Source organism: Pseudophryne corroboree, chromosome 2 (assembly GCF_028390025.1).
Source record: "Pseudophryne corroboree isolate aPseCor3 chromosome 2, aPseCor3.hap2, whole genome shotgun sequence".
Taxonomy (NCBI): Eukaryota; Metazoa; Chordata; class Amphibia; order Anura; family Myobatrachidae; genus Pseudophryne; species Pseudophryne corroboree.
This window is the reverse complement of record NC_086445.1, coordinates 745480115-745492317: the sequence shown is the minus strand read 5'-3', so window position 1 is coordinate 745492317 and position 12203 is coordinate 745480115. Positions and strand designations below refer to the sequence as shown.

Below are 12203 nucleotides of genomic sequence, written 5' to 3'. Positions count from 1 at the left end.
ATAGACTGGGGCCCTTGATAAATATAGTGTACCAGATTAATAGCACCAATGCACTGTAGAAAATACATCATAGTCTTGTGCAGTATAAGGTAACATATGTTTAATTCAAGTTAACACCTGGAACCTGATCCCTAGAGGAGGAGCTTGGGGCCACCCAGGTAGTGGGGCCCACCTGAGGTTTCCCCTGTACCTAACCTCCCCCCCCCCCCCCGTGGGCCAGACCAGCCCTGATTGTGTTCATATATGATGAAACATTGCAGATGATACCCAAAAAACTTTAAAAACTTGTGCCAACCTGTTTTGTGTCAACGATTTCCAAGTTGACCTTTTTTATCCTATTAATCTTTTTTAACCAGTCAATGTTTTCTACTGTTTACAATTTTCATGTCGACCTTTTGTCCCTGTAGGTAACTACTGTGCATGCGTATGCACCGCAATGTGCAGGCGTGTTGTACGGGTACAGAGCGGATCGTTGCTGTGCACTGGTTCTAGCGAAGAATCCATTTGCACAGCCGATTGCAAGGAGATTGACAGGAAGAGGGCGTTTGTGGGTGGCAACTGACCGTTTTCAGGGAGTGTTTGGAAAAACGCAGGCATGTTGAGGCGTTTGCGGGGCGGGTGTCTGGCGTCAATTCCAGACTTGAATAGGCTGAAGTGATCGCAGCGGCTGAGTAAGGTCAGAGCTACTCATAAAAAATGCTAGCGAGCGAACAGATCTGAATTAGGCCCCTTGGGGCCACATTAGTACGATGAGGTATAGACGGGGTCCAAAGGAGCCAGTACACGTTAAATTTATTCAACTGGGTGTGCTGGCTCCTCCCCTCTATGCCCCCTCCCACAGGCAGTTATAGGTAAAACAGTGCCCGAAGGAGAAAGGACATACTTGAGAGAAGGAACTTAACAACAAATAGTGGTGAGATTTATACACCAGCAAACCATGACAAAACTGGGCCAGCAACGGCTGGCAACAAACAGCAACAGCTGAACAGGTAATCATATAAAGAGAATCTGCAGAAAGTCACCACACAGAGGCGGGCGCCCAATATCCCTTATGGACTACGGGAAAAAGATTTACCGTAGGTATTAAAATCCTATTTTCTGTAGCATCCATAAGGGATATTGGACACCCATTATTACGATGGGGATGTCCCAAAGCTTCCAGATTGGGTGGGAACGTGCGGTGACATCTGCAGCATCGTCTTCCCAAACTGGGTATCCTATTTGGCCAGGGTATCAAATTTGTAGAACTTCACAAAGTGTTCTTCCCAGACCAGATAGCCGCTCGGCACAGTTGCACTCCACAGCCGCCCAGGAAGACCCCTCTGATCTTGTAGAGTGGGCCTTCAGGATAGTAAGTCTAATCCAACGAGCAATGGACTGCTTTGAAGCAGGGCAACCCTTTTTCTGTGCATCATATAGCACAAACAAGGAATCAATCTTTCTGATCCGAGCCGTTCGCTTGACATAGATCTTCAAGGTTCGCACCGCATCCAAAGCCTCCAGAGGGGCAGAAGCGCCAGAACTTGACGTGATCACAATAGGTTGATTCAAGTGGAACGCAGAGATGACCTTTAGCAGGAACTGCTGCCTAGTCCTGAGCTCCGCTCTGTCCTCGTAAAAGACCAAGTATGGAATTTTACATGATAAGGCCCCCAATTCTGAGACACGTCTAGCAGAAGCCAGGGCCAGTAACATCACCGTCTTCCACGTGAGGTACTTGTCTTCTACCGTCATCAGAGGTTGAAACCAGAAGGACTGTAGAAATGTCATCACCACATCCAAATCCCAACGTGCCGTGGGCGGCACAAACGGAGGTTGTATGTGAAGCACCCCTTGTAAGAAGGTCTGAACTTCTGGCAACACAGCCAACTTCTTTTGGAAGAAGACTGAAAGAGCTGAAATCTGGAGAGAGATCCTGGCTTGGGGTGACCGTTGTATCATCTGGTGCATCTGAAGATGTGAACCGGACCACTTGTTCAGGATTTCCAATTGAAAAGGTCTGGCATGGAACCTTCCATACTGGATCGCCTCGTACGAGGCTACTATCTTCCCCAACAATCTTATGCAAAGATGAATGGACACTCGAGCAGGTCGGAGAACCAAGTGAACCATTTCCTGGTGTGTTCTCGCTTTGTCCTCTGGGAGGAACACTTTCTGTGCTACAGTATCCAGTAGCATTCCCAGAAACAGGAGCCGCTGAGAAGGATCCACCCATGGCGTGACAGAATTTGGATAGTGTGATCTATATGGAGCAATAGAAGCTCAGTGGAACTCGCTTTTATCAGGAGATCATCCAGGTAAGGAACCACGTTGACCCCCTGGACCCGGAGTTGGAACATCATTTCCGCCATCACCTTCGTGCACACCCTTGGAGCTGTAGACAGGCCGAAAGGTAATGCCTGGAACTGGTAGTGATCGTTCAGCAGGGCAAACTTCAGACAGGCCTGATGAGGAGGCCAAATTGGGATATGGAGATAGGCATCCTTGATATCCAGGGATACCAGGAATTCCTGTTCTTCATGGCCAGCAATCACTGCTGTCAAAGATTCCATCTTGAACTTGAAAACCTTCAGGTAAGGGTTCAAGGACTTCAGATTCAAAATGGGTCTTACTGACCCGTCTGGTTTTGGCACTACGAACAGATTGGAGTAGTAACCCTGTCCTCGTTGTTGCAGTGGTACTGGAACAATGACCTGGTACTGAACCAGCTTGTTGATGGACAGCAGCAGCGTAACACACGTATCCTCCAAACCTGGTAAGCTTGATTTGAAAAATAGTTGGGGAGGAGCACCGTCGAACTCCAGCTTGTATCCTTCAGAGATAAGGTCCCTTACCCAGGTATCCTGACATTAACTTTCCCAGATGTGGCTGAAGTGACGCAACCAAGCTCCCACCTCGAGATCTCCTCAGGGTGGGCGGGCACCATCATGCTGAGGCTTTAGTGGAAGCTGAACTAGTGCTCTGTTCCTGAGAGCCGGCAAAGGCTGGTTTCTTAGGCTTACCTCTGGTGCCTCTAGCTGTGTCGGAGGCCCCTCTGGCCCTAGATCAAAATCTGGTGGACCAAAAGGACTGAGTAGACGGTCCCGGGTAGGTACGTCTAGCTGGCGGGGCCCCTGAGGGAAGAAACGTGGATTTTCCAGCAGTAACTTTAGAGATCCACGAGTCCAATTCGCCCCCGAAGAGCCATTCCCCTGTAAAGGGAAGAGATTCCACATTGCGCTTGGATTCTGCAATCCACTGACGCAACCACAAGGCCCTGTGTGCTGACACTGCCATAGCAGTAGTCCTAGCATTAATATTGCCAATATGTGTGAGCGAGTCACAGAGGACGCGTGCCGCTTCCTGAATGTGTTTTAGGAGAGTCACTGTAGTAACCAGGGTCATATCCCCAGAGAGGCCCTCCTGAATTTGAGTAGTCCACGTATGAATAGCATGTGTAATCCAGCAACCTGCTATGACCGGTCTTTGAGATATACCTGCAGCTGTGTAGATAGATTTCAGAGTGGTCTCAATTTTCCTATCCCCAGGGTCCTTTATGGTAAAGGAGCCTGGAGCAGGGAGTACCACCTTCTTAGAGAGGCGAGAAACAGAGACATCCACAGCCGGGGATTCTTTCCCGAATTTTTTGCCTTCAGGGGCAAAAGGTAAAGTATGCAAAAACCGTTTTGACACCTGATATTTATCTGGATTTTTCCAGGCTAACTTAAATAAGTCATCTAATTCTTTAGAATCAGGGAAGATGACACTCAGTTTGTTTTGTGTGAGGAAATACGACTGCTGTGTTGCAGTGTCCTCTAGACATCCCGTATAGCCAGAATGAGGGGTTCAATACCCTGTGTAGGAGTGGAGTCCCCACATATGGGGTCAACATCTTCCCCATCCTCCTGTATATCCTCATCAGAGGCTGATAGTAACGCAGGTAATGCACGTTTTTGTGGACCTGCAGCAGAGAGGGGGGGATGGGGAACATCAGCCCTAGCAGCTAAATTTGCAACAGCCTGCTGCCTGTCTTGCGTTTTATGGGCATTTGCAGTGAGCTGAGATGACATATCAGACATCATAGTTTTGATGGCACCAAGCCAGGGAGGCTCTTGACCCTCTCCCACAGTCTCCTCAATGTTTTGTGAGGACTGACTACATTGTTCACAAGAAATGTCGCCAGAAGAAAGTGGAGAGAACCTGGTGTTACACATACTGCATAACTTGTGTTTTACCATGATGACAGTAATACACCAACATATACAGACAATGCAGACATTATAATGCAAGCCTGCTTCACTATATGTGAGAGGAGACCGAGAGAAGGTACCAGCACACCCAAGCTATATAGCCTCAGTAAGGCTGCTAGCTGTATCTCAGTGAAACACTGTATTTACATATCTATCTTCCCTAATGGGATGTAGGAATGTGCACAATAGCGGCTCTCCCCCTGAGATACACACCAAAATGCAGCTGAGCCCGCTCTGAGGTAGCTCCGCCCCCCAATGGCGTCGGAGCTACTGATATCTTTATACTGGCAAAGTATTCCAAAAGTGCTAAAAACGTCACACAAGTGTTAGGTTAAGCCACCGCTAGCCAGTTTACTCAGGACTATAGCGGGTCCCCCCCAGGAGGGTCCTGTATACCTCCCCTGCGTGTCAGCCGCACAGTGAACTGGGGGACCCCCCTAGCGGTTAGGGGTGTGCGGTGTGCTGTGATTGCGACAGCTAAGGCGCAACGCCCCACTGAACAGACAGCCTCTCAGGACGGTGGTCCTGCAGCGGGGAAGCGGCTCTGACACCTCGCAAGGCTGGTGACCGCCCCTCCAACTCCCACGGTGCAGGTATGCTGTTGCCAAAACAGCATACCAAAAATAATAAAAGTTTTGAAATAAAACTGAAGAAAACTCTGGAGCTTGCAGAGTGTGCATCCTCACCTGAGGGCACTTTTTCCTAAACTGCCTGTGGGAGGGGACATAGAGGGGAGGAGCTAGCACACCCAGTTGAAGAACTTTAATGTACCCCGGCTCCTTTGGACCCGCCTATACCCCATGTACTAATGTGTCCCCAATATCCCTTATGGATGCTAGAGAAAAAGAGGTACAATTGCTTCTGTTGTAAATTCCTATCTTAAACCTTTGGATTTGTCATGTATCATAATTATGGAATGCATACAATAACCCGGAGCCCTGGATGCTGGATGTCAATATACCGACTGCCTGCAGCATCTCGGAGGTGAAAATCCTGACAGTCCCCAAAGCATAAGCTAACCCTAACCCCCCACAGCATAAACCTAACCCTCCTTCCCCTGCAGCCTAACCCTAACCCCACCCAAGAGTGTAGGGAGAGTGGAGCAAGTGGAGCTTGAGCTCGAGCTCCAGGTGCCGCTGGGGAAGAAGTCGACAGCTCCCTGTAACACAGCTGAGAGCCGGGATCTCGGTGTAGGAGATGACTAGAAGAGAGGGCAGGGGTGGGTGGGTGGCCACCACACTGCCTGTATGTTCCCTGTCACTGATTGCAGTGCAGAGAGTCCAGTGCAGTGCAGTGTGGTGTGTTAGGGAAGTGGGGAGGTTTGGAGGCTTGGTCAAGTATCTGCATTCAGTGATCTGGAACATGTATGGTGGCCACCCTTCCCTTTCCTCAGTCCTTTCCTTCTACCCATCGAGGCCCAGCCTGTCAATCATATAGAAGCTCCGCCCCTCCAAGCTAGAACGAGGAGCTGCTATGCTGCTGCCCACTTGGTGAGAATTAATGTGTGTATACTGTGTGTATGTGTTTGTCTGTGTATACTGTGTGTTTGTGTATATGTCTGTGTGTGTAAATGTGTTTGTAAATGTGTGTATACAGTATGTTTGTGTGCATATGTGTGTTTATGTGTATATATGTATGTGTGTGTTAATGTGTATATATCTTTGTATACAGTATGTGTGTGTGTATATTTGTGTTTGTGTGTTTATGTATGTCTGTGTATATTTGTGTGTTTGTGTGCGTGTGTGTATATGAGTGTGTATATAGCTGTGTATGTGTGTTCATGTATGTCTGTGTACTGTATATCTGTGTATACATATGTGTGTGTATATTTGTGTATTTATGTGTGCGTGTATATATCTGTGTATCTGTGTATATGTGTGTGTTTATGTGTGTCTGTGCCTAAATGTGTGTGAATCTATGTATGTATGTATGTATGTCAGTGAGGTGCGGTGAGGTCAATGGCTGGGGAGGCACTGGCTAGTATCAACCGGATTTACTGCATATACAGTACCACACCTTCCCTGTAATATTTTGGAATATGGCGCACTGTGCGGCACCATCGTCCCAAAGTTGTCACTGGGAAGATGGCGCTGCGGAGGAGGAGAGACCCACTTTTCCGTATCAAGGTAAGTATACTCATACAGAGGTAGGAAACCGGACAAATTATGCCCCTTGTCTATGCTTGTCATTCTCTACCCAGGCTGTGCTCTGATGGGGCTCCCCTGCATATCACCCTCTGCCTCCAGGGACATGCAGCACAAACAGTCCCCAGTACAGCGCCACCCAGGGGCGTATTTAGACTTTTATTTTATTTTTATTTTATTTTTTTTTGGGGGGGGGGAGAAATCCTTCACAGCAGAAAATAATATAATGTATAATGTCTAAATACACTACAAACTATATTTGAATAATCAATTCAGAATTAAAAAAATGCATGCCCTAGCAAAGAACCAAACCCATGACCACAGCATTCTAAAGCAGGACACCTATCCATTAGGCCACCAAACTACTTGTAGCAGGGACGCGGTCAACATCCTGCCGAACGGAATCCCGGCGGTCGGAATACCGACACCGGAATCCCGACCGCCACAGTCCCGACATATTCTCCCTCCGTGGGTGTCCACAACATCCATACGGGAAGAATAAATTAGTGTGCCAAGCGTAGCAAGGCACCGTGCCCGCAGCGTGGCCAGCGCAGTGAGCCCGCAAGGGGCTGCTTTGCGCTCGCCCCCCTGTCTATAGCAAATAGTTATGGTTAAAAAAGTAGAATCATAAAAATCAACGTGTTAAATATAATTGCAGCCCGTCCATAGTGGGGATTGAACCTAGGACCTTGACTACTAGCTCAGTCACACAAATATACTAACTAACCCATGTTAGTTGCCAGAGTTTCCGTGTGCAAGGTCCGCCCCCAACAGAGTGCCGGACAGGAAAGGAGCTGTGATGAGAGGGGTAGGGGGTGTCGCCAGCTCCTGCTCTGGCAGGTTGGGGGCCTCTGCCTCGGGCTGATGTTACGTGCCCAGCTGATCGGAGCTCATCACACTGGCCGGAGAATAAGCTGCACTGCTGCAGCTTCAACACAAAACTGTATGTACTGTGGCTGTGTTAAGGTTACAGGAGAGGGGAGCCTCAGGGAACATGCTAGTCACCCACATTCAAAGCCAGATCCTCGGAGACCTCCTCTCCGTGCATGGGAGAGGTGATTGGAGGAAAGGGGCATTGTCAGAATGATAGACAGAGGGGAGAGCCAGAGAGAGGCAGGGGCGTGCTTTGTACATAGGCTGAGCTGACAGCCCTGTCATTGAGGCAGAGTTAGAGCTGCCGCTTTTCATTTTTTTGAATGGTCTTTTTCTGCCGGTGGCTTGGCCCCACCCCCCCACCTCTTTATTATTGTCAGCCGGAGGCACTGCTCTCGCTGCCTCCCATCCACAGTGGTCTGCATTTACACAGCCAAAACAATAGGAATAATACAAAGAAGATTTATATGACACAGAATGTGTTATAAATATCTTCTTTGTATTATTTTAATCAGTATGACAGGGGAGGCACTGCCTTACCTGACTGCATGTCCCTGATGTATGTATGTATGTATGTATGTGTGGTTGTGGGTGGGGGTGCCGTCACATGGCCCTGCTCCGGGTGTCATGTCTCCACGCTACGCCTCTGACCCCACCTACCCACAGCCTATCCTTATCCCCCAATACCCACAGCCTAACCCTAACCTTTCCTTCCCAGCAGCCTAACCCTGTCCCCCCAACCCACAGCCTAACCTCTATCCCTCCCACCCTAGCAGCCTAACCCTAATCTCCCCTACCCACAGCCTAACCCTCCCCCCGCAGCCTAAACCTAAGTCCCCCCATCCGCGGCTTACCAGTAGTGTAGTCCAGTGGTGTCTCAGTTGGGATTCTGGCTTTCACCATCCCGGCGCTGGCATTTCAGTTGATGTCGGGATGCTGGCATTGGCATTCTGATCAAAGTCGGGATTCCGGTGTCGGCATCCCGACTGGCGTGATGTTGAACGCCGGTATCTTAACCGCATCCCATAATTATAGCCATTTATTTCTAGATCTGTACCATTCATGATTTCTGTTCACTAGGTTAAGGAAAAATGGATCAATCCGTTGGAAGTTGGAGTGTGCCACTTGCTGCCTTTGGATGACTGTGGTATTGAGAAGGTGTCTGTTACTCTAATAGATGCCAACCATTGCCCTGGCTCTGTTATGTTCCTGTTTGAGGGATACTTTGGTACTGTCCTACATACAGGTAAATATATGTGATTACTAGGTTCAGGATTTTTAGGATCTAAAAAACTAAAATATTTTTTTTCAATCCATGTTTTAGAATTTTATAGGCTTTAATAATTTCAGTTTGCATAAAAATAAAACTAAACAACGCAACATATCATTATGTGCGGAACACTGTGCCTTTATTAGAGATGTGTCCTGCCACTTCCTTGCAGTGCTTGCTCCCATGATGCATTTTGACACGGGAGGCTGGGATCTATTCGCAGCTGCGGCTTTCCCATAAAAGTGGATGGATCGTGGGTGCATACGTACGCTCACATCCGCAAATCTCTGGAGCCAGCAGTTGCACTGCTTATGCTGCACAGCAAGGCTGTAATAGGACACATCTGTATATGAATTACACAGGGCCGGAGCTTCCATTAGGCAACTTTAGGCGGCGGGACCTGAGGGGGCGGTCCGCTGTGGATGCCTGTGAACAGAATGAAGTATGGGGGAATGACCTGCCTGGTAAAGATAGCGGGTACATTTATCATCTGCTCCGCCAGCTCCTGTCCTGATCTATGTGAGGCTCTGAACTGTTGTCCCTCCAGCTGCTGCTGCCCGCCCGCCTGCCGCCTCTGCCTTGTGAGTTAGAGCCTCCTGTTGGGCACCTGTCAGCTGCATCCTCCCCGGGAACGGAGCTCCACTCCGCTTGGCTCTATGTTCTTCTTGGATGCCGGGACCATCTAGGAGACCCTGCCTGCCTGCTGCCTCCCGGCTCTCCATCCCTCTGACATCACTGAAGTTCTGCGGGGGCTATCATGTTGAGCTACTATACCGGTTGATCCTGGTCTGTCAAGTAAGGTACTGCGGCTACAGAGCAGACTGCAGGCGGACCCCCTGCTGCACTGGGACTCCTTCCTATGCAGCCATCAAGGTGCCCTTAAAATGCAAGATACAGTATATACACACACATATACATACATACATTTATATGTGTATATATATATATATATATATATATATATATATATAAAACAAACAATGATAGCTGGCACTCACAGACTCATGGAATGATGAAAAAACTTCACCCCGTGAAGTGTTTATTAAAGCAGACAGGTAACGTTTCGGGGACACTTCCCCTTCCTCAGACAATTAATCAGTGCCAAACAGTGTATATTTATAACATAAAATGACCCCACTTACCCCCACAGAAATGACTCTCAGCTGCGTGGACCACGGAGTTCCCGAGCGTCACCTGTCCCGCACTTCCGGTATCGGTGTCTCGGCCTACCCGGAAGTGACGTCATCAGGCTTTGCCGGTCCCCATGGTAACGCGCCTAGAGTCCTGGTAAACAGAACAATGTGACAAATGACTCAATTAAAAACCATTTAAAGTAAATAAACAGTGACTAAAAACGGGGCACATAGGCAAAAGACCAAACAGTACAATAACAAATCAAACGGTGACATATCACAGAACATGATAATAAAAGCCATTAAAACAGAACAATGTGTCCTCCGCAATTAGAGCTTATCTATAAATTAAGTGGTACCATCCCACTAACATAAACCAATTTTATTTGAAAAACATGCTAAAACATCCATAATAGCAGCCTGGCATAGATAGCTAAACAGCAGAGGGAACCCTTATTTCTCTGGCTGGGTCCACAGGATTATCCACAGGATAACATTGGGATATTGTCGAGCGACAGCGAAAATGGCACCAACACGGTCACGAGCTTTCTGGCCTCCCAGGATGCATTGGGGCCTCCACTATATAGTCCCGCCCACTGACTCAGTCAGATCAGTTTTTTGCTTGGTGCGGCAGGACGCCGCATGGTCACAGGGCTGCTGTGAAAGCAGCCTTAAGTTTTCTTTAATTTATTTTTATAGACTTACTGTTTTGGTTTTTGAGCGACTTCTCTTAACAGCGTCTTAAACGCATATTAGAAAGGGTCGCTCCAACAACTCCCCACTGGGTCGCAACAAAGCTTACCTCCGCGGTACAGTGCTGTCTCGACGGGCGTCTGTGTCGGATGTTCTAGCACGTCCAGCAGACGTTACCAGGCTGTGGCCGGAGCATGGGCAGACGGTGAGTCTATGGACTTCCTCTTACTAGAGGGGTCAGGACACAGCTACACTGATTTGGTGGACACTACAAACAGTGTGTTGATGCGCCGAACATCCTGGTGTGACAGCGCTACGCTCTGGGGATCATAGGCGCCAGGACTAGGTGAGGCCACGATCCTGGGAGTTTTAGTCAACGGGGGGTTTCAGACGCTCTCCTGGCCGTCCCTCCTCCGAGTTCATGGCCAGTTCCCGCGTGTCTCTCGTTTCATGAACTGAATGACCTCACTTCCGGCTCAGACGCTACCACGAGGGTACTCGGTCGCAGCTTAGATGCTGCGGTTGTGTACACTGGATATAAACCCACCCAGACCGAGTTGCAGGCCTTTAGCGTCTGCATGACGTGGAGTCGCTCAGCGTCCGTGTCCGTTGGTGAGCGTCCATGTCCGATATCAGTTACCAAGAGCGGCAGTATACACCAGTAGCGTCTGAATCCACTCAGAGTCTTACGAGCGTCTTTGCTTGGATATGGAAGTGTGGTGAGTCTCCCTGTATCCCGCTCTCTGGAGGCAGGGTATACAGTACTAAAAATTCCTTTCTACTCCTTGGTATGCATTGTTAATTTTTAGTACATATTGCATATGAGACCTGTATATTACTGTGTTTTCTGCATGTTATGTTGAAATTAGAACCAGTTAAACAGAAGTACAATTTTCCTACTTTTGTATAAGTTATTATGGAGGTTGTATTCTCATATGACAATGTCTAATGCTTTAACATGTGACTGACTGCTAGTATGCGTGCTGACTTTTCTGTGTAATGTCAGTCCTGTTCTGACCCTCAAATCAGGTGCACTGTGGTCAGATTGATTTCACCTCTATATACTGATTATAGGGTGTTTTTCAGTCACAAAATTGTGTAGTCAATATCAGATAAAATGTCTGTGAGCGGCAAAAGTGATGAGGAGAATTTGTCAAGCACTCCCATAGCCCTAACATGCTTATCTTGTAAGTCAGGGGTAATTGATATGAATCAATTGGTCACTTATGAGGGTTTGTGTGCAAACTGTTTCGCTTTTCAGCGAAGTAAAAAACAGGAGTTAGTTCAGCCTCCAGTAGAGCCACCATGGAATATGTTCGCAAAGACTCTGTCTTCAATAGCGGACAGGTTAGCTCCAGTAGCACCACCTCAAGGGTTAGGTTACACTATGAACCCATACATGCAGCTCCCTTCCTATGGTTTGGTTCCAGTAGCTTCTACAAGCAACCAAGGGGCAGGTAAGACTAAGACAGATACGTCTGTATGGCAGACTACACAAGATGATACATTGGTTGATGATGCGGAAACAATAGAGTCAACTCCGTATGATGATCAGTCGCAGAGCTTTAGTTCAGATGATGTAGCTGAACTCATTAATGCAGTGAAGGCTGTGATTTCTCTGGAAGAACCAGCCAAGACAGCATTAAAAGCAAAAGCACCTGTATTCAAACAAACAAAGTCAGTGAAGGCTGAATTTCCAGCGTCAGATGAGTTGACGGAAATGATGGATGAGTCTTGGGCAGCGCCCAGTAAAAAGTATAAGATTCCTAAGAGATGGGATTCTTATTATCCATTTCCTGCTGGAGATTGTTCGAAGAGAGAAGTTCCTCCAAAAGTAGATGCACATGATCTGCGGCTCGTG

The 12203-nt window shown here is 47.9% G+C and overlaps 1 protein-coding gene across 2 annotated transcripts in view; it reads left to right on the top strand.

The window, feature by feature from the left end:
* The window catches only part of LOC135051160 (5' exonuclease Apollo-like), a 223050-nt gene that overhangs the window by 81005 nt on the left and 129842 nt on the right, over positions 1-12203 (top strand). For both annotated transcript variants that reach the window (XM_063957292.1, XM_063957293.1), the window contains one exon: positions 8327-8492. In XM_063957292.1, the coding sequence (XP_063813362.1) occupies positions 8327-8492 (166 nt within the window). The remainder of the gene's footprint in view (positions 1-8326; positions 8493-12203) is intronic.